Source organism: Hemitrygon akajei, chromosome 5, assembly GCF_048418815.1.
Source record: "Hemitrygon akajei chromosome 5, sHemAka1.3, whole genome shotgun sequence".
NCBI classification, from domain to species: Eukaryota; Metazoa; Chordata; class Chondrichthyes; order Myliobatiformes; family Dasyatidae; genus Hemitrygon; species Hemitrygon akajei.
Window position 1 is genome coordinate 20,669,460 of NC_133128.1, and position 21,146 is coordinate 20,690,605.

Here is a 21,146-nt window from a genome sequence, read left to right on the forward strand (position 1 = left end):
GCCTTGTACTACCTCGATGTATTGATATGACGAAATAATCTGTGTGGACGACACACAAAACAATGCTTTTCACTGTATCTGGGTATGTGACGATGATAATCATCTAATTGTTTACTGTGCCAATCAAAAATCCATGATTTTTGCTTCCAACTCCTCAGTGTAGTTGATGTTCCATTATATGGAGGACACGTACACAGTGCCTTTAACAGCTTGCATCACTCATCTGGATACCATCTGAAAATGTCATTTACATCTACATGGTCCATTGGCAACACATGTCACTCATGCATACACCAGTCCTCGTGATACTAGTGGAAGGGCTGTTTCAACACTACTTGAAGGAGGACTGCTTCAGCAGTTCCTAGCCTAGAGAGTCCAGCATTGAGAATTGACCCTAGACAGGTTCTCTTTACTTAAAAACAAAACTTATCTCTTCTTGTACTTGTTTAGCAAGAGTGTATGGTAAAGGATGCAGAAGGTGGCCATGAATGTACCGAGTGTATGTCTTGCCTTAGCTAAGAACTCCAGGTAAGATCTCACTAATGCCATGCATAATTGCAGTAGAACATGTATACTCTTGTACTCAAGAGTATAAATGTTCTACTTGCCTAAACAAGGACCTGGACCTGGACCCTCTGCAACTTGCCTATTGCCACAATAGGTCTATAGCAGGTGTCACCTTATTGGCTCCTCACATGGCCTTGGATCAGCCAGACAATACCAATACATCAGGCTGTTGCTTATTGACTTCAGCTCAGCATTTAACACGATCATCCTCCAGGTCTGATCAGAAAGCTCCAAAACCTGAGCCTCTACCTCCCTATGCAACTGGATCCTCAGCATCTTAACCTGTAGAGCTCAATCTGTGCAGATTGGAAACAACATCTCCACCTCACTGACTAACACACTGGCACACCTCGGGTGTGTGCTGAGCCAACTGCTCTACCCTCTGTACACCCATGACTGTGTGGTTAGACACAGCTCAAATACCATCTATAAATTTGCTGGTAACACAGCTATCGTTGGCAGAACATCAGATGGCGATGAGCGTGCATACAGGAGTGAGATAGATCAGCTGGTTGAGTGGTGTTGCAGCAACAACCTTGCACACAATGTCAGCATGACCAAAGAATTGATTGTGGACTTCAGAAAGGGCAAGATGAGAGAACACACAGCAGTTCTCAGAGGGATCAGAAGTGGAGAGAGTGAGCAATTTCAAGTTTCTGGGTATCACCATCTTTGAGGACTTACCCTGGGCCTAACATATGGATGCATTTACAAAGAAGGCATAAGAGTAGATGTTTTCCATTAGGAGTTTGAGGAGATTTGGTATGTCACTAAAGACACTCATAAATTTCTAGAGGTACTCTGAGTATTCTAACTGGCTGCATCACTGCTTGGTATAGAGGGACCATTGCACAGCATTGAAATAAGCTACAGAAAGCTGTAAACACAGTCAGATCCATCATGGGCACTAGCCTCCCCAGCATCCAGGACATCTTCAAGGAGCGATGCTTCAAAAAGGCTGCATCCATCATTAAGGACCCCCATCACCCACTATATGCCCCCTTCTCTTTGCTATCATCAGGGAGGAGGTACAGGGGCCTGAAGGCATGTACTCAATGATTCAGGAACAACTTCTTCTCCTTTGCCATGAATGTTTCTGAATGGACAACATTGAACAGGCCACATTGAAGCCGTAATGTCCAGACCCCAGAACGTGTTGATGTTACTGAACACAATATTTGGATGGAGATCTACAGGCCAAATAGAGATGGTGAAGTCTGGCGTTTCCAAACAGCAGATCCTGTTGTTCAGATGGAGACTTAAGTGCCGGGCCAGATTGAAAAGATCAGGGTGTCGAGGCCAGAGGTAAGGCACGGGCCAGTTCAGATCGCTGCTCAAAGTGACAGAACCCAATGTTCGGATGGAGAGTTAAGTGCCGGGCCAGATTGAAAAGATCAGGGTGTCGAGGCCAGAGGTAAGGCACGGGCCAGTTCAGATCGCTGCTCAAAGTGACAGAACCCAATGTTCGGATGGAGAGATAAGTGCCGGGCCAGATTGTAAAGGTCAGGGTGTAGGGGCTCAAGGCAAGGGGAGGGTCAGTTCAGATCGCTGCTCCATGGCGTTTACTCACCTCTGCGCTGAAGTATGGGACGGTCTTGTGGACTTCAGTTCAGAAATACTATTTGTTTGCCGTTACCATTTGCATGATGTTTCTTTCATTGCACATTGGGTGTTCAACGATCTTTTTTATGGGCTATTTTATTCTTTTTTTTATGGGCATGATGTGGTTTTTATTATCTGCACATTGAGTGTTGAATAGTCTTTTATTTTTGAGCGTCTTGGTTTTGTAGCTGCCTGTTAGGGGACAAATCTCAAGGTTGTATGATGTATATATACACACCTTGATAATAAATGTACATTGAACTTGAACTTTGAACCCATGAATACCTCACTACTTTTGTTCTTTTTGCACTATATATTTAAACCAGTATATATCCTTGGAGTAATTTAGTTTTTATTATTATGTATTGCAATGTACTGCTGCCACATAATATCAAATATCATGACATATGCCAGTGATATTAAACCTGATTCTGATCCAAGCAACACACTTGTTTCTGATTCAAATCCTCCTGCAATAAAGACGAGAAGCTTTCCTAACTGATTACTTTCAGTAACAGTGTACAAGGATAACCAGGCCCTCCTGAATGGCCTGTGAACTATGTTTTCTACCAAAATAGATGCCATCACATTTTTTTCAAGTTGTAAACCATCCACCATGCCTTCACCCATTAATCTGGAAAATGAATATGCTTCTGAAACCTCTCTGCATCCCTCTATGTGTGTACTACCGTTACCGTTGTCTTATTAGCAAACTTGAATATATAGCCCCCTCATCCAAATCATTATGAAAAGCTGGGGTTGCAGCACAAAATCTGGCAACATGTCACTAGTCAGTCACAAGAACACAAGATATAGGAGCAGGAGTAGACCATCCGGCCCATCGAGCCTGCCCCGTCATTCAATAAGATCATGGCTAATCTGTCTGTAAACTCAGCTCCATTTACCTGCCTTTTCCCCCACAATCCTTAATTCCCCTACTATGTAAAAACCTATCTAACTGTATCTTAAATATATTTAGTGAAGAAGCCTCAACTGCTTCCCTGGGCAGAGAATTCGACAGATTCACCACTCTCTGGGAAAAACAGTTTCTCCTCATCTCCATCCTAAATCTTCTCCCCTGAATCTTGAGGCAATGTCCCCTAGTTCTAGTCTCACCTACCAATGGAAACAACTTTCCCACTATCTTATCTATCCTTTTCAAAACTTTGTATATTTCTATTAGTTCCCCTCTCATTCTTCTGAACTCCAGGGAGTATAGTCCCAGGCAACTCAATCTCTCCTCACAGGTTAACCCCTTCATCCCTGGAATCAACCTGGTGAACCTCCTCTGCACTGCCTCCAAAGCCAATATATTCTTCCTCAAGTATACTGACAAGAACTGTACACAGTACTCCAGGTGCGGCCTCACTAGTACCCCGTATAGTTGCAGCATGACCCCCCCTGCTCTTGAATTCAATCCCTCTAGCAATGAAGGCCAACATTCTGTTTGCCTTCTTAATAACCTGTTGTACCTGCAAGCCAATTTTTTGTGATTCATGCACAATCACTCCCAAGTCCCTCTGCACAACAGCATGCTGCAATCTTGCATCATTTAAATAATAATCTGCTCTTCTATTATTCCTTCCAAAGTGGATAAACTCACATTTACCAACATTGTATTCCATCTGCCAGACCTTGGGCCCACTCACTTAACCTATCTATATCCCTCTGCAGACTCACCACATCCTCTGTACAATTTGCTTTTCCAAATTTCCATAGCAAATTTTGCTATGTGACACTCAGTCCCCTCTTCCAAATCATCAATGTAAATGGTAAACCGCTCCGGGCCGAGCACCGACCCCTGCGGCACCCCACTCATCACTGACTGCCAACCAGAGAAACACCCCATTTGTCTGCCTTCTTTCGGTTAACCAATCCACTATCCATGCCAATACACTTCCTCCGACTCCATCTTATTTATAAGTCTATTGTGCAGCACCTTATCGACCTGAAAATAGCTCATTTGTTCCTACTGCCCATTTCCATCCAATAACTAATCCTCAGTTTACTCCCTTCAGTCCTACATACTTCAATCTTATTCAACAATCTCTACTTTCACAGTACAATCATGGTACCTTATAGAATGCCTTCTGAACGCCACAGCTTCACCTCATCTATTCTGCTAGGTAAATGATCAGAAAATGCTGCAAATTGCTCCTTTCATATATACATGCTGACTGTGTCCAGTCCTCAAGTGTCATGTTACCTCTTCCTTAGTAATAGATTTGAGCATTTTCCTTATTGCAGAAGTCAGGTTAACTTGTCTGTACATCTCCATTTTTTCTGATCCTACTATCTTAAATAGTGGGTTTACATTTCCTGATTCCCCATCAATGGGAACCATTCTTGAATCAATGGAGTTTCGGACAATGAGAGCCAATGCATCCACTTTCATCATGCCAATCTCTTGCACAACATTGAAACCCAGGTCATCAGATCCAGGGTTTTATTGCCTTTCAGTCCCATTATTTTAACCAATGCTTTTTTTTAAAAAAAAACTAATGCTAATTTCTTTCAGCTCTTCATTCCCACTGGACCTGTTATTATGCACAGATGCTTTCTGTACCTTCAGCAAAGACAGAGACAACATATTTGCTTAATTTCTCTGCCATTTCCTGACTGCAGAATATAATTTCTCTTGTTTCCTTTTGTATTGGATCCACATTTGAATCTGCCTTATCTTTTTCCTTTTACATTCTTATAGAAGTTTGGCAGATAAAATTTAACATTTCAAAGAGCAAAGTGTTACATATTAGTAGGAAGGACAAAGAAAATCAAGTGAACTAGGGGGCATAATTGTAAACAGAGAAAAGGATTTGGGGGTGTATGTACACAAATCGGTGCCACTGAGGGGCAGCACAGTAACACAGGCATCAAAACTAATGCTATTCAGCTCCTGCATCCCCAGTTCGATTCTGACATCCACTACTCTCCGTGTACTGTTTATACTTTTTCCCCGGTGGCCATATGGATTTCCTTCAGGTGCTCTGGTTTCCTTCCAGATTCCATAGGTGTGCAGGCTGTAGGTCAATAGGTTGCTGTAAATGGCCCTGAATGTGTAAGTGAGTGGTAAAATCTGCAGAAAGTTGGTTGAAATAGTGGGGGAAAACAAAGTAGGATTATTGTAGGAACTGCATAAATAGGTGTATAAATAATTATAGATAGGTGGTGAAAAGCGTGCTTACTGATTATATTACGACCTGGTACCAATGGCCTCGAGCAGAAAATCCTACAAAAGGTAATGGATTCGGCCCAGTACGTCACAGGTACTGATGTACATCTACATTAAACCATTGAGTACATTGCCGTAGTTTGTTGTTCATTACAGTTACTGTTCTACAGACTTGCTAAATATGCCCGCAGGAAAAAGAATCTCAGGGTTGTATGTGGCGACATGTACTGTATGTACTCGGATAATAAATTTTACTTTGAACTTTGAATGATGGTCGGCATGGATTTGAAGGGTTAATAGGCCTATTTCTATGTTGTAGGGCTTTGACTAGATACCGGTAATTAAAAGTGATCAGGCAGGTTTGGAAATTGGACTGGAGCCTTGTCTGAAGTTAGAGGACCGTCTGTGAGCATGGGTGAGGGAGGGAGGGAGGAAAGGGGCTAGTTTTGCTGTTGTTGTGTTGTGTTTGTGTTGAGTTCTGTGTTGCTCTGCCAAGCATTTTGGGCATGTTATGTTGGCATAGGAATGTGTGGTGACATTTGTGGGCCGCCCCCCGGCACATCCCTAGGTGTGTAGCTTGTTAATGCAAATGACCGATTTTCACTCCAGAGTTTGATGTACGTGCAATAAATAAATCTGACTCGGAATCCAAATCCATATTGGCTCCTGGGCTTTACAAGCAAGGAAGTCACAATGTGTTTTTAAAATACTGGTTGGATCATAACTGGCATTTTGTGTTCATTTCTTTGGCAGTTCACTTTAGGAATGGTGTTAAGTCCTGAGAATGGATGCAGAAATCATCTTTGGGAGCAGGGGTTCCCAACCGATTTTTATGCCATGGACCAATACCATTAAGCAAGAGATCCACAACCCTAGGTTAGGAACCCCATTTCTAGAGTAATTTTGGCAACGAAGACTTTAGTTATGGGGACAGTGGTCAGAAGAATGCAAAAACTGACATTTTTGGGTGGGCCTTCCTCTACCTGCCTAGCACTCCCCTCTGATGCCCTTTCTTCCACGGTTCAAAGTAAAATTTATTATCAGAGTACACGCACGTCACCACACACAACCTTGAGATTCTTTTCTTGCGGACATAAATTCTCCTCTCCCATCAGATTCCTCCTCCTTCAGCGCTTTAGCTTTTCCACCTATGACCTCCCAGCATCTGAACTTCAAATCCCTGTCTTCTCCCACACAGCTACCTTTCCCCTCACTTGGCTTCACCCATCACCTTCCAGCATGTACTCCTCCTATTCCTCCCACCTCATTATACTGGCTTCTTCCCCCTTCCTTTCCAGCCCTGATGAAGGGTCTCGGCTAAAGACGATGACTTGTTATTCCTTTCTATTGACGCTGCCTGACCTGTTGAGTTCCTCCCGTGTTTTATGTGTGCTGCTCTGCCTACAGGGCCTCTACACCACAATCATTGGCTAGAAAAGGCACTACACAATGTCATTAAGACAGCCACCAAGCATGATATTAAATAGAAATGTTTTTAATTCTGAATGGTTGCAACGAGTAGCTGAGACTGCAAATGCAGGTCAGGTTAAGAGACAGCTGGAGAGACTACATCAACACAAGGCTGCTGGACCGGATGGTACTGGCCCCAGTGTACTGAAGGCCTGTGCAAGCTAGCTGTCTGATATTTTACAGCACCTTTACAATCTGAATCTGAGTCAGGAAAAGATACCGGTGCTTTGGAAACCTTCCCGCTTGGTTCCTGTACCCAAGAAGATGACTCCATCTGAACTTAATGACGACAGACCAATTGCCCTCATATCTCATGTGATGAAGCTGCTGGACAGGCTAGTCCTGACTTACCTCAGACCGCAGGTGAGATCTTCATTGGACCCTCTACAATTTGCCTACCAACCTCATGAGGTAGTGGATGATGCCATCATCTGCCTGTTGCGGCAAGCTCGCTCCCACTTGGACGATACTGGTGGCTTTGTGAGAATCACAGTTTTTGATTTCTCTAGTGCCTTCAATGCAATTCAGCTACTTCTTCTGAGCGAGAAGCTGCAAAGGATGGGTGTAGACAAATCCATTATCTCCTGGATTACTGACCACCTGGAGATAGACCCCAGTTTGTACAGCTGGGCAGTTCTTTGCCCAAGATGGTGGTGAGTGGCACTGGTGTGCCACAAGGGACTGTCCTGTCTCCGTTTCTGCTCACACTGTACATTTTGAACTTTCAGCACAAATCAGAGTGTTATCACTTGCAGAAGTTTTCTGATGACTCGGCAGTGGTTGGGTATATCAGAGATAGGCAGAAGTCGTTGTACAGATGACTGGTGGGCACGTTTGTGGAGAGATGCAGGAAGAATCACCTGCTCCTGAATGTGGGCAAAACCAGGGAGGTGATGATTGATTTTAGGAGGAAGAGGACTGTGACGAGTCTATACATTCTGGGAGAAGAGGTTGCGGTGTGGAGGAGCACCAATACTTCGTTGTTCACTTTGACAACAGACTTGACTGGAAAACCAACACCAAGGCTGTTTCCAAGAAGGGGATGAGCAGACTATTTTCCAAGGAAGCTGACATCCTTCAATGCTACTGCTGTTCAGGAGGATTTAAACTAATGTGGCAGGGGGATGGGAACAAGTGCAGAGAGACAGAGGGGTGTAAAATGAGGGTAGAAGCAAAAAATGGTAAGGTGAAAAGTAAAAGTGGCAGGCAGGCAAATCCAGGGCAAAAAGCAAAAAGGGCCATTTTTCAACATAATTGTATAAGGGCTAAGAGTGTTGTAAAAACAAGCCTGAAGGCTTTGTGTGTCAATGCGAGGAGCATTCATAATGAGGTGGATGAATTGAATGTGCAGATAATTATTAATGACTATGATATAGTTGGGATCACAGAGACATGGCTCCAGATGACCAAGGATGGGAGTTCAACATCCAGGGATATTCAATATTCAGGAGGGATAGACAGGAAAGAAAAGGAGGTGAGGTAGCATTGCTGGTTAGAGAGGAGATTAACGCAATAGAAAGGAAGGACATTAGCCTGGAGGATGTGGAATCGATATGGGTAGAGCTGCATAACACTAAGGGGCAGAAAACGCTGGTGGGAGTTGTGTACAGGCCACCTAACAGTAGTAGTGAGGTTGAGGATGGCATTAAACAGGAAATTAGAAATGCGTGCAATAAAGGAACAGTAGTTATAATGGGTGACTTCAATCTACATATAGATTGGGTGAACCAAATTGGTAAGGGTGCTGAGGAAGAGGATTTCTTGGATCGTATACAGGATGGTTTTCTGAACCAACATGTCGAGGAACCAACTAGAGAGCAGGCCATTCTAGATTGGGTATTGAGCAATGAGGAAGGGTTAGTTAGCAATCTTGTTGTACGAGGCCCCTTGGGTAAGAGTGACCATAATATGGTGGAATTCTTCATTAAGATGGAGAGTGACATAGTTAATTCAGAAACAAAGGTTCTGAACTTAAAGAAGGGTAACTTTGAAGGTATGAGATGTGAATTAGCTAAGATAGACTGGCAAATGATACTTAAAGGGTTGACGGTGGATATGCAATGGCAAGCATTTAAAGATCGCATGGATGAACTACAACAATTGTTCATCCCAGTTTGGCAAAAGAATAAACCAGGGAAGGTAGTGCACCCGTAGCTGACATGGGAAATTAGGGATAGTATCAAGTCCAAAGAAGAAACATATAAATTAGCAAAAAAAAGCGGCACACCTGAGGATTGGGAGAAATTCAGAGACCAGCAGAGGAGGACAAAGGGCTTAATTATGAAAGGGAAAAAAGATTATGACAGAAAGCTGGCAGGGAACATAAAAACTGACTGCAAAAGCTTTTATAGATATGTGAAAAGAAAAAGATTGGTCAAGACAAATGTAGGTCCTTTACAGTCAGAAACAGTTGAATTGATCATAGGCAACAAAGACATGGCAGACCAATTGAATAACTACTTTGGTTCTGTCTTCACTAAGGAAGACATAAATAATCTTCCGGAAATAGTAAGGGACCGAGGGTCTAGTGAGATGGAGGAACTAAGGAAAATACATGTTAGTAGGGAAGTGGTGTTAGGTAAATTGAAGGGATTAAAGGCAGATAAATCCCCAGGGCCAGATGGTCTGCATCCCAGAGTGCTTAAGGAGGTAGCCCAAGAAATAGTGGATGCATTAGTGATAATTTTTCAAAACTCCTTAGATTCTGGATTAGTTCCTGAGGATTGGAGGGTGGCTAATGTAACCCCACTTTTTAAAAAAGGAGGGAGAGAGAAACCGGGGAATTATAGACCGGTTAGTCTGACATCGGTGGTGGGGAAAATGCTAGAGTTGGTTATCAAAGATGTGATAACAGCACATTTGGAAAGAGGTGAAATCATCAGACAAAGTCAGCATGGATTTGTGAAAGGAAAATCATGTCTGACAAATCTTATAGAATTTTTTGAAGATGTAACTAGTAGAGTGGATAGAGGAGAGCCAGTGGATGTGGTATATTTAGATTTTCAAAAGGCTTTTGACAAGTTCCCACACAAGAGATTAGTGTGCAAACTTAAAGCACACGGTATTGGGGGTATGGTATTGATGTGGATAGAGAATTGGTTGGCAGACAGGAAGCAAAGAGTGGGAGTAAACGGGACCTTTTCAGAATGGCAGGCAGTGACTAGTGGGGTACCGCAAGGCTCAGTGCTGGGACCCCAGATGTTTACAATATATATTAATGATTTAGATGAGGGAATTAAATGCAGCATCTCCAAGTTTACAGATGATACGAAGCTGGGCGGCAGTGTTAGCTGTGAGGAGGATGCTAAGAGGATGCAGGGTGACTTGGATAGGTTAGGTGTGTGGGCAAATTCATGGCAGATGCAATTTAATGTGGATAAATGTGAGGTTATCCACTTTGGTTGCAAGAACAGGAAAACAGATTATTATCTGAACGGTGGCCGATTAGGAAAAGGGGAGGTGCAACGAGACCTGTCATTGTACACCAGTCATTGAAGGTGGGCATGCAGGTACAGCAGGAGGTGAAAAAGGCAAATGGTATGTTGGCATTCATAGCAAAGGGATTTGAGTACAGGAGCAGGGAGGTTCTACTGCAGTTGTACAAGGCCTTGGTGAGACCGCACCTAGAATATTGTGTGCAGTTTTGGTCCCCTAATCTGAGGAAAGACATTCTTGCCATAGAGGGAGTACAGAAAAGGCTCACCAGATTGATTCCTGGGATGGCAGAACTTTCATATGAAGAAAGACTGGATCGACTAGGCTTATACTCACTGGAATTTAGAAGATTGAGGGGGGATCTTATTGAAACGTATAAAATTCTAAAGGGATTGGACAGGCTAGATGCAGGAAGATTGTTTCCGATGTTGGGAAGTCCAGAACAAGGGGTCACAGTTTAAGGATAAAGGGGAAGCCTTTTAGGACCGAGATGAGGAAAAACTTCTTCACATAGAGAGTGGTGAATCTGTGGAATTCTCTGCCACAGGAAACAGTTGAGGCCGGTTCATTGGCTATAGTTAAGAGGAAGTTAGATATGGCCCTTGTGGCTAAAGGGATCAGGGGGTATGGAGAGAAAGCAGGTACAGGGTTCTGAGTTGGATGATCAGCCATGATCATACTGAATGGCGGTGCAGGCTTGAAGGGCCGAATGGCCTACTCCTGCACCTATTTCTATGTTTCTATGTTTCTAATGTGCGTAGCAGGCTGTTGGAGATCTTTTACCAGTCTGTTGTAGTGAGCTCAGTCTTCTTTGTGGCTTTAAGTTAAAGGAGCAGCATCGGTGCTGGTGATGCAAAAAAAATTAAATAAACTCAAAGGCTGCTTGGCTACAACCCGGACTCTTTTGAGTTAGTGGTGGAGAGGAGGTCACTAAACAAACTATTGTCTATTATGGACAATCAGGCACATCCTCTCCATGACCTACTGAATAAACAGCAGAGCCCCCTTTCCAACAGACTCATTCAACTCCGCTGTCACAAGGATCATTACAGAAAATTTTTCTTATCAAATGCAGTAAGCATATACAACAGTTCATCTCTGTGCTACAGAACACATATTATAGTACAATAGTCTGTTTTATTATTTCATACATTATTGCACATTGGTAAATTATCATTGTGTATATTATTGTCTACTTTATTAGTTATTATATTTATTATTATTATTGCCAAGTGTGTGTTTTAAATGTCGCTGCTGTAATGAAATAATTTCCCCACTCGGGATCAATAAAGTACTTATTATCATTAAAAGGAGACTATTTCCAGTAGTTGAGAGGTTTGCACTGGTTCACCACGGAAGCAGATTCAATTTAAGAAATGTTGAACAGAATGTATTCAGAACACAACTCTAGGAAGTAGGGTGAAATTGGAGCACCCAGAGGAAACCTATAGAATCAAAGGGAGACATGCATTAAAAAGGTATGGAAGAAACCTGCAGAAGGTTGTAAACTCAGCCAACTGCACCATGGGCAATAGCCTCCCCAGCATCACGGACACCTACAAAAGCTAATGCCTCAGAAAGGTGACATCCTATCATCGAGTTCATGCCCTATTCTCATTGCTACCATCATGGAGGAGGTACAGGAGCCTGAAGGCACACACTCAACATTTCAGGAACAGCTTCTTCCCCTCTGCCACCTGATTTCTGAATGGACATTGACCCCATGAACACAACCTCAATTTTTCTCCTTCCTTTTCGCTCTTATTTAATTGTTTTATATATACTAATTGTAATTTATAGTTGTTTTTTATTATATATTACAATGTACTACCGTTGCAAAATAATGCATTTCACACTGTACACCAGTGTTATTAAACCTGATTTCGAGGATCAAAAGCCAGAATTGATCAACTGGCGTAGTCAGACAGTGGCTGAAATACCACCTCTAGCAATGAGATCATTGATACTCAAGAGGCACACAAGAGTCTGGTTTATTTAAAAGGTGGATGTCGCAAAGTCCAGTATTAAAGAGTTCTATTAGGTCACCTATTCAAATGGTTGGACCACAATGGAGAGAAGGTTAATCTTCAGTTTTGTTGCACATTGGCCTGTTGCATTTGGAACCACTCTCACTAAGGTATTTTGGACTTTGTGGGTTCAGCACAAGTTCACCAGAACCATACCAATTACTTAAAAAAAGGGTTTACTTTTCAGTGTGCATAAACATGTTTTCTACTTGGTACAGAAGGCTAAGGAGCTTAAAATGATAAGAGTAGCTGAAAAAAAATACTTTTCCGCTGTTTGCATAAATAACAAAGTAACATTATCCTACAACTGGGACAAGATGTAATGAGGTAGAACACTGTAATGGGGGGGGGGGGGTAGCTGGAATATGGAGAAAAACGACCCTAAAATGCAATGAAAAAGATAGGAAGATTGATTTGTCCAACTATACGCGATTGGCTCTGACCAAAATTCTATACAACTCAAATGTATCTTTGTTTCCTTTGATTTCCAGACCCTGGATCTAAAAAGGCACAAGGAAATGAAGAGCAAGAGTAATATAATGGTATGGTTCTACACTCTGGTGCCAAAGCACAAAAATAAAATTGGAGTAGAGAACAGTGATAATCCTAGTTATCTCTTCCTACTTCTATTCCTAAATCTTTGGAACAAGGCTTGGATCTTCAACCTTACTAGCTGAGAAGTGATCAAACTAATTAACTACTCACTCATAATCTAACATAGGAAACAGTGGGATTTCAGATTACCCTAGAAAACCTTTTACCTGCAGACATTTCTCTGCTCTTGTCAATCTTTAAAATCCAGAACACTTCAAAGTAAGCCAAAAGGACACAAACTAGAGTGAAATAACACACACAAAATGCTGGAGGAACTCAGCATGTCAGGCTGCATCTATGGAGAGGAATAAATAGTCAATGTTTTGGGCAGAGGCTCTTCATCAGGTCCTAAGAATGTAGATTTTAAATGGAAAGCATTTTCTATTTAGAAAAATTAAAATATTTAGTTGAGTCTGTTTTCCATTCGTGGTTCAGACAAATCCTTTGGGACATTTAAGACAACACATTGTTATCTTCTGACATACTGTACTGGGAAAGAAACCTTCAGCAAGTCCTTGACCTTAGTGTGACAGAATTCTGGAATCTGTTGCCTCTCCTGGATCATTTCAAAACAGAACATGTTTCATTGCTAACGTTTTCATCTTTGCTACTACCTGCACTGCAAAATATGTCATTTAGCTTCACAAACATCGAGTTGGTCTGAACTAGTAATCAACCTACTTGAAGTGCTCTTATATTGTGATATCAATTTGTGCTAATATCGGTGCCATTAAACTGCTACTTATTCAGGGATTTGCAACTTTAACTTTTTTCATCATATTGTGTTAACAGATGAGCAACCGGTCCATAGTATTGTTTGCATAGTGCTCATTCCCTTCATGGAAAATACAATTTGTATTCTATGTTCTCCACAATAGTGGCCACACATCAACAGTACTTAATTGGCTGTGTGATATTTGAGATAATGAAAGGTGAAATTTGAGGTGGTAAAAGCAAAGACTTTTTTTCTTTTCGTTACTTTGTGATGGTAATGGGTTCACTGTCTGCAAAACCCCAGACTCCAAAAGGATACTTTAAAGCCTAAACACAAAGTATAATGCAGATGCTGTGGTCAAATCAAGACGTACAAACAAGCTGGATGAACTCAGCAGATCGGGCAGCATCCGTTGAAATGAGCAGTCAACATTTCGGACCGAGGCCCTTCATCAGTCCTTTGAAGGGTCTCGAAGGGTCTCGGCCCGAAAGGTTGACTGCTCATTTCAACGGATGCTGCCCGACCTGCTGAGTTCATCCAGCTTGTTTGTACGTCTTACTTTAAGCCCTATCTGATATCTACAAATATCCTCACTATAGAGAGGTTATGCCGTATCGACCTACTCATCAAAGACTACTTACTTCCCTGTCTAGTCTCTACAGGTGAAATCTAGCTGTCAGTATCCACTATTTGAGTGGTGGAGCCTCCACCCTACCAAGGAGGAGGAGATACTTCCTGACAATGAAATTGTTTAAACAAAATTTATTTTAATTTTAATGATACATGTTTAAAGTTAGACAAATAGTTCTTAAACACACTTTTAAAACTCAAAAGGATTTCTGATTTATAAAAGATTTCCAATTTCCAAAAAGACTTACAGACTACAAAGGATTTCCAAACACAGGTACAATTCTTACAAACTAAAAGAACATACAAATGAATTGCAGATGAACAAGTCGTCCTTTACAGAAACAGAAAGTTGAGAAATGACTTACAGTTCTTCTTTGTCACTCCATCTTTCTGTCATTCCTAACAATCTACGATGCTTTCGGACATTTATACGGCTTTGCTACTAAGTGGTATTATCTACATGTGACATTCTTCAGCCACCTTTGCTGGGACAAAGTAATGCACATAATTATCTAAAAGCTTTAGGGGACAGAAATCCCAGACACCCGAAATTAATGCTGTGAGAGCTTACTCTCCGAGTACACAAATATTCCAAACATTGATTGATCATACCTGTGATATTTGATGTGTTAAGTGACAAAATAAGTCTAGTTTGAAACATTTCTTGATCACTATCGCGATGATACAAATAACTTAGCTGTACTTGCCTGGCTTGACGTAGACAGTGCCATTTGTATGCAGAGCTGTCCTTTCAACTTCAGACTGATTATTACTTACAATTTACAATTGAATTGGCTGAAGGCTGGTTCTTGTTTACAACAAGAAGCTGAGCAAGGAATATTGGTTAGAAGTTTAACTTTGTCACAAACAACTCTGACCCTTCAGAAAGGTCATGCAGCTGTGCTAGAAAGCGGAGATTAACAATAAGCCTCCTGGGCCCTGGAAAGTGAATACCCATCACAGACTTCACATATTAGTTAACGGGGTGAACAGCCATAACAACATTCCTGCTAATAAAAGTTTTGTAAGGGAAGTTGGAGTAATGTGAAAATAAAACCATAAAAAATGCGAACGTACTCCAAAATGTCAGTGGCTTTGCAAAACATCAAGCTTCAGAGGTGTGGTCAGGAACGTGATCTGTTTAAATGCTACAAAGTACTTAGTAGTTTAGAAACATCAGCATTTGAGGAAAGTGAAGCTGATTACTTCTAAAGAAATACAATATGAACTTCCTGAGTAGTGCTGTATATTAGTGAAGATCTAGGAAAAAATATAGCAAAATTTATCTTAATATTGTGCCAGGTTTTGAACAATTACTTGTACATTAATGAAATAGGACTTCAAATAACAATTTAGCTTCAATTGAAGACTAGAATGTTTTTTTAAAAAAATACAGAGATAGAGCATGGAATAGGCCCTTCAAGCTGCACCACCCAGCATTCCCCCGATTTATTCCTAGCCTAATCACGGGATAATTTACCACGACTAATTAAGCTACCATCTATTATGTCTTCGGACTGTGGGAGGAAACCCACGCAGTCATGGGGAGAACATACTAACTCCTTACAGGCAACAGCGGGAATTGAACCCAGGTCACTGGTACTGTGAAGTATTGCGCTAATCACTACACTACCATGCCACCCCAACCATGAACGACAACCATACAGAACTACCTACAGTTCAACTCAAAGTGTACCATGCAATTCATACAGCTCTTTTCAAGCATACAAAAGGCTTTATGCATATTAAATTTAATAATGACTTCTCTTCAGTCTACTTTGTAGTATTTGTTGCAAGATAAAACATCTAGCACCTATTTTTTAAAAATCTGTTATCCAATAAGAATTGCTGGCAGATTTAAAGGTTGGGGTGGAATTAGGCCATTCAGCCCATCAAGTTTGTTCTGCCATTTGATCATGGCTGATTGATTTTCCCTCTCAACCTCATTTTTCTGCCTTCCATCTTTGATACTCTTAATAATTATGAACCTCCCAACCTTCATTTTAAATATACCCAATGACTTGGCCTTCCACAGCCAACTGCAGCAATGAATTCCATAAATTCAACACCGTCTGGCTAAAGAAATTCCTCTTCATCTCTTTTCTCAAGGAATGTCCTTCTATTTTGAGGCTATGCCTTCTGGTCCTAGATACTCTCACTATTGGAAAACCCTCTCCACGTCCTGTCAATATTCAGTATGTTTCAATGGAATCCACCCACCCCCATCTTTCTAATCTTCAGCAAGTGCAGGCCCAGAGCTATCAAATGCTCATCACATTAACCCTTTCATATCTAGGATCATCCTCGTGAACCTCCTCGGGACTCTCTCCAATGTCAGCGCATCCTTTCTTAGGGAAGGATCCAAAACTGCTCACACTATTCCAAGTACTGCCTGACTAAGGCCTCAGCATTACATCCTTGCTCTTGTATTCTCGCCTTCTCAAAATGAATGCTAATATTGCATTTACCTTCATTCCCACCAACTCAGTCTGCAAGTTAACTTACAGGAAATCCTGCACGAGGACTCCCAAATTTGCACCCCATTAGAAAATAGTCTACCTTTTTATTCCTTCTCCCACAGTGCATGACCAAACACTTCCTTCCACTGCGGTCTGTCACTGTCCATTCGTTTAATCTGTTTAAGTCCTTTTGCAGACTCCCCTGTTTTCTCAACACTATCTGCTCCTCTATCTCCTAACTTAACCACCAAGCCAGATCACTAGCACGTAACGTGAAGAGTAGCAGACCAAACCCCAACCCCTGCAGAACACCACTGGTCAGCATCAGCCATCCAGAAAAAGGGCCCCTTTATTCCCACTCTTGACTCCTGCCAGTCAGCCAAACTTCTGACCCTGCCAATATCCTTCATGTAATACCATGTATCTTTATCTTGTTTAGGAGCCTTACAGAACCATAGAAAAGTACAGCACAGAAACAGGCCATTCAGCCCATCTAGTCTTGCCAAACCATTTGAACTGCCAACTCTCAGCTGCCTAACCCTGCATATCTAAAGTCTTCTGAAAATCGTTTGTTAAAGTTTCTATGTCCTAAAGTCAATGCAATGCCTTTGTTAATAAGCTTGCACTTATTCAAGTTCCTCCGAGACTGCCTTGCCCACCCCATCCATTACAAAGTAATCTTACAAAGTAACTTGTGAGATCAAATATCAGCCCGGCCTTTTCTGTCTTGGGATCCAACCAATAAAGAAGAGCAGAATCCAGTGGCGCCTGAGTAAAAGGGCAAAAGACAAAAAACAACCAAAGCCAAGTCAGGCCTGAAGCACACAGGTCGACAGAACTCAAGATTCAAAAAAAGAAAAAAAATTCCTGAACTGAGGAAATGTTAAAATTAACATTTTATGACTTTCGTTGTTCCAGGGATAGCAGTTTAGGTTTCAACACCTACCCCACCAGGGAGAGGAAAGCTGTGGAAATGAAATCAGGATCTGCCAGAAATACTCAGCAGGTCATGCAGCAGCTGTGGAGAGAGGAAGAAGCCAACATTACAGGCTCGTAACCCGTTTTCAAAACTAGTAATTGTTTTATACTGGCAGTTCCTAGATTACAAGCACCCTGACTCATGGACACTCCTACATAAGAATGGGCCGGCCTATGGTGTAGTGGCATTCACACCAGAGTTCAAGGCGAGTGGTCCCGGGTTCAAATCCGGCCAGCTCTTTGCACGCTTTCCCTCCATGCCGGGTAGAGTGCCGGGCTAGAAATTCAGCCTCGTAAGAAAACAAATGTTAAAGAAATGGCAAGGTTGCTGCCTATTGTGCACAAGGTGCAGAATGGAAGAACTCCTATAATATTACTCAATTCAGAATGTCCAATGTACCTACAGAATATATGTTAATTCCTATAAATGGCAGAACTAGTTTCTTTTCTCTCTCCACTTTAAGCTTTTTGCTCTTTCTAATCAATTTTATCTGATTTTGACTCCATTCATTACAACATTGTGGCGGCATGGTTACCATATTGAATGATGGTTTTTGTTTCTATGAACTTATAGATGCATGCAGCATCCTGCTGACCAAAGAAACATAGAAAACCTACAGAACAATACAGGCCCTTCAGCCCACAATGCTGTGCCAAACAGAGGTCTTTACCTTAGAAATTACCTAGGGTTACCCATAGCCCTCTAGATCCCCACCATCCAGGCCATGTCATCTATAAGCAGCCACCATTGGGCAGGCAGTATAGAAGCCCGAGTTTCCACACTACCTGGTTCAAAAACAGATACTTCTTTTAAACCATTTGGTGATTGAACCAACTAGCAAAACCCTAATCACTACAGATAAGCCACAATATGACACAGCCCAACCAGGATTTTGTAATGTGTGTGATTGTTTTGGTGAATTTACTCACTCCATGAACTGCTAGCACTTGGAGAGATTGTTCTAGCTCAACGGCTAGAAAGGTGGCAGAGCCATTGTGGTAAGCAGCAATGGAAAGGAGATCCACATGAATGGCACAGGCAGCAACTGGAAGTCAAAAGTACTGTAGATACTGGGAACTGAAATACACAAAATTGCTGGAAACACACAGCAGGTCAGGCAGCATCTGTGGGAAGAGAAATAGCTAATGCTTCAGGGCAGCACGGTAGCATAGCAGTTAGTGCAATCACTTTCCATCCCCAGTGATCATTGATTGAAGTTCAATTCTTGCCACTGCCTGCAAGACGTTTATATGCTCTCCCCATAACCATGTGGATTTCCTCAGCATGCTCCGGTTTCCTCACACATAGGCAGTAGGGTTAGTAAGTTGTGTGCACATTATGTTGGTACCAGAAGCATGGCACTGGTTTGATTTGATGCAAACAACACATTTCACTGTATGCTTTGATGTTACAATGTACATGTGACAAATAAATCTCATCTTAAGTTTTAAGGTTCAAGATCCTAAAGTTTTAAGATTCAGGACCCAGATCAGAAATGATAGCAGTTTGTCTTTTTGCAGATACTGCCTACTCCGCTGAGTTTTAAAAAAAGTATTTACTGTTGCACTGAATGATAACAAATAATCCCATTAGAAAAGCTCTAGGGCATATATGTCAAACTCAAGGCCCGCGGTGGAATTATCTTTGGCCCGCGAGATAATATCTAATTACTATTAAAGCTGGCCCCAGTAATCGAAGCGCCTATGGCGTATGATATGGCTAATGCTGAGTTTATTCAGGTACCAGGTTTTCAGGGTTTTTAGTGTTTATTCGGCAGTCTTGCTCGGCAGTCTTCTTCATAAGAAACGGAATTTGTAAAGTGAAACACTTTGTAGTATAGCAGAGACTGAAACACATGAGAGCAGGCTGAAAAAACGGAGGCAACGAAAGCTGCGTTCGCACGCGTCCGACTGATCCGGCCCGCATGAAGCTGCATTTTGCTCAATCTGGCCTGTGACCTAAAATGAGTTTGACACCCCTGCTCTGGGGCATGAGCATTTCCAACAAAGAAGTTTGTCAATGAGAGATGATAAATCAGTGATGTTACAACACCACTAACTAGGCAAGTAAATACTATAGTCACAAGACAAGTCAAAACTTGGGCATCTTGTAGAAATTCACTCACCTCCTGATGCCCCAAAGCCTTTCCACCAGATGTTGCCATCTACAAGGAACAAATCAAGACTGTGATGGAATGCTCTCCACTTATCAGTTGTACATTTTCTTTTATTTCCACCCTCCATTTCTTTCTCCCCCCACACACCCCCCCCCCCCATGTCCCTTCCTCATAATCCATTGCCTCTCTCCACTCTAATATACTGGCAACAAAAAGTGGTTGACGTCAGGGGAGAAGGAAACTACTGAAGGCCATAGGTTCCAGCCACACATCTCAATACGTGTATGCTCGTGGCTTTGGTGCTCAAGTGGAGACAGGGAGATCTACAGGTTCTTCAAATGCATGTTTATTATGTACAAAGGAATTCTATACATTTCAAATGGCAGAACTTGCCAATATGCTTCTCATCAACATTGTTGACTCAGGATATTGCTTAACTGAGGACTGACCTCAGTGAACACGGGCATTTGGTCAGCTTGTAGCAAAGATCTATGGGCAGCATTTACCACACATTCCTACCAAACTCAGCGGCAGGGAAGATGTTGGACTAGATTATTAAGGATGAGGTCTCAGGGTACTTGAAGGTACATAGTCAGCATGGTTTCTTCAAGGAAAATTCTTGTCTGACAAATTTGTTGACATTCTTTGAAGATTAACAAGCAGGATAGACAATCAGCTGATGTTGTGTACTTGGATTTTCAGAAGGCTGCTTAACAAGCTATGAGCCCATGCTATTACAGGAAAGGTTCTAGCATGGATAAAGCAGTGGCTGATTGGCAGGAAGCAAAGAGTGGGAATAAATATTTTCTGGCTGGCAGCCAGTGACCAGCTGTGTTCCACATGGGTCTGTGTTGGGACCGATTCTTTTTACATTATCTATCAATGATTTGGATGATGGAATGGATAGCTTTGTTGCAAAGTTTGCAGACACTATGTAACTAGGTGGAGGGGTAGTAGATTTGAGGAGGTAGGCTAAAGGAATTAGATTAGGAGAATGGGCAAAGAAATAGCAGATAGAATACAGTGCTGGGAATACAAAGTTGGTCCTGCATTTTGGTAGAAGAAATGAAAGGGTTGACTACTTTCTAAATGGAGAGAAAATACAAAACAACCCAGCTGCAAATGAACTTGGAAGGCCTTGTGCAGGATTTCCTAAAGATTAATTTGCAGGTCGAGTCTGTGGTGAACAAGGCAAATGCAATGTTAGCATTCATTTTTCAACAGGACTGGAATATAAAAGCAAGTATGTAATTCTGAAACATTATTAAGCACTGGTGAAGATTCACTTGGAGTATTGTGAGCAGTTTTGGGTCCCTTATCTTAGAAAGGATGTGCTGAAACTAGAGAGGGTTCAAAAGAAGTCCACAAAAATGTATCCAG

At 41.8% G+C, this 21,146-nt stretch overlaps 1 protein-coding gene across 7 annotated transcripts in view; it reads right to left on the reverse strand.

The window, feature by feature from the left end:
- The window catches only part of kcnj15 (potassium inwardly rectifying channel subfamily J member 15), a 58,261-nt gene that overhangs the window by 11,392 nt on the left and 25,723 nt on the right, over nt 1-21,146 (reverse strand). For 2 of the 7 annotated variants that reach the window (XM_073044983.1, XM_073044977.1), the window contains exon 2: nt 19,776-19,814. The exons of the other annotated variants lie outside the window; for them this stretch is intronic. Coding sequence is in view for 1 of the 2 variants with exons in the window: in XM_073044977.1 (XP_072901078.1) it covers nt 19,776-19,814 (39 nt within the window). In the remaining variant the exon portion in view is untranslated. The remainder of the gene's footprint in view (nt 1-19,775; nt 19,815-21,146) is intronic. 7 annotated transcript variants of the gene reach the window in all.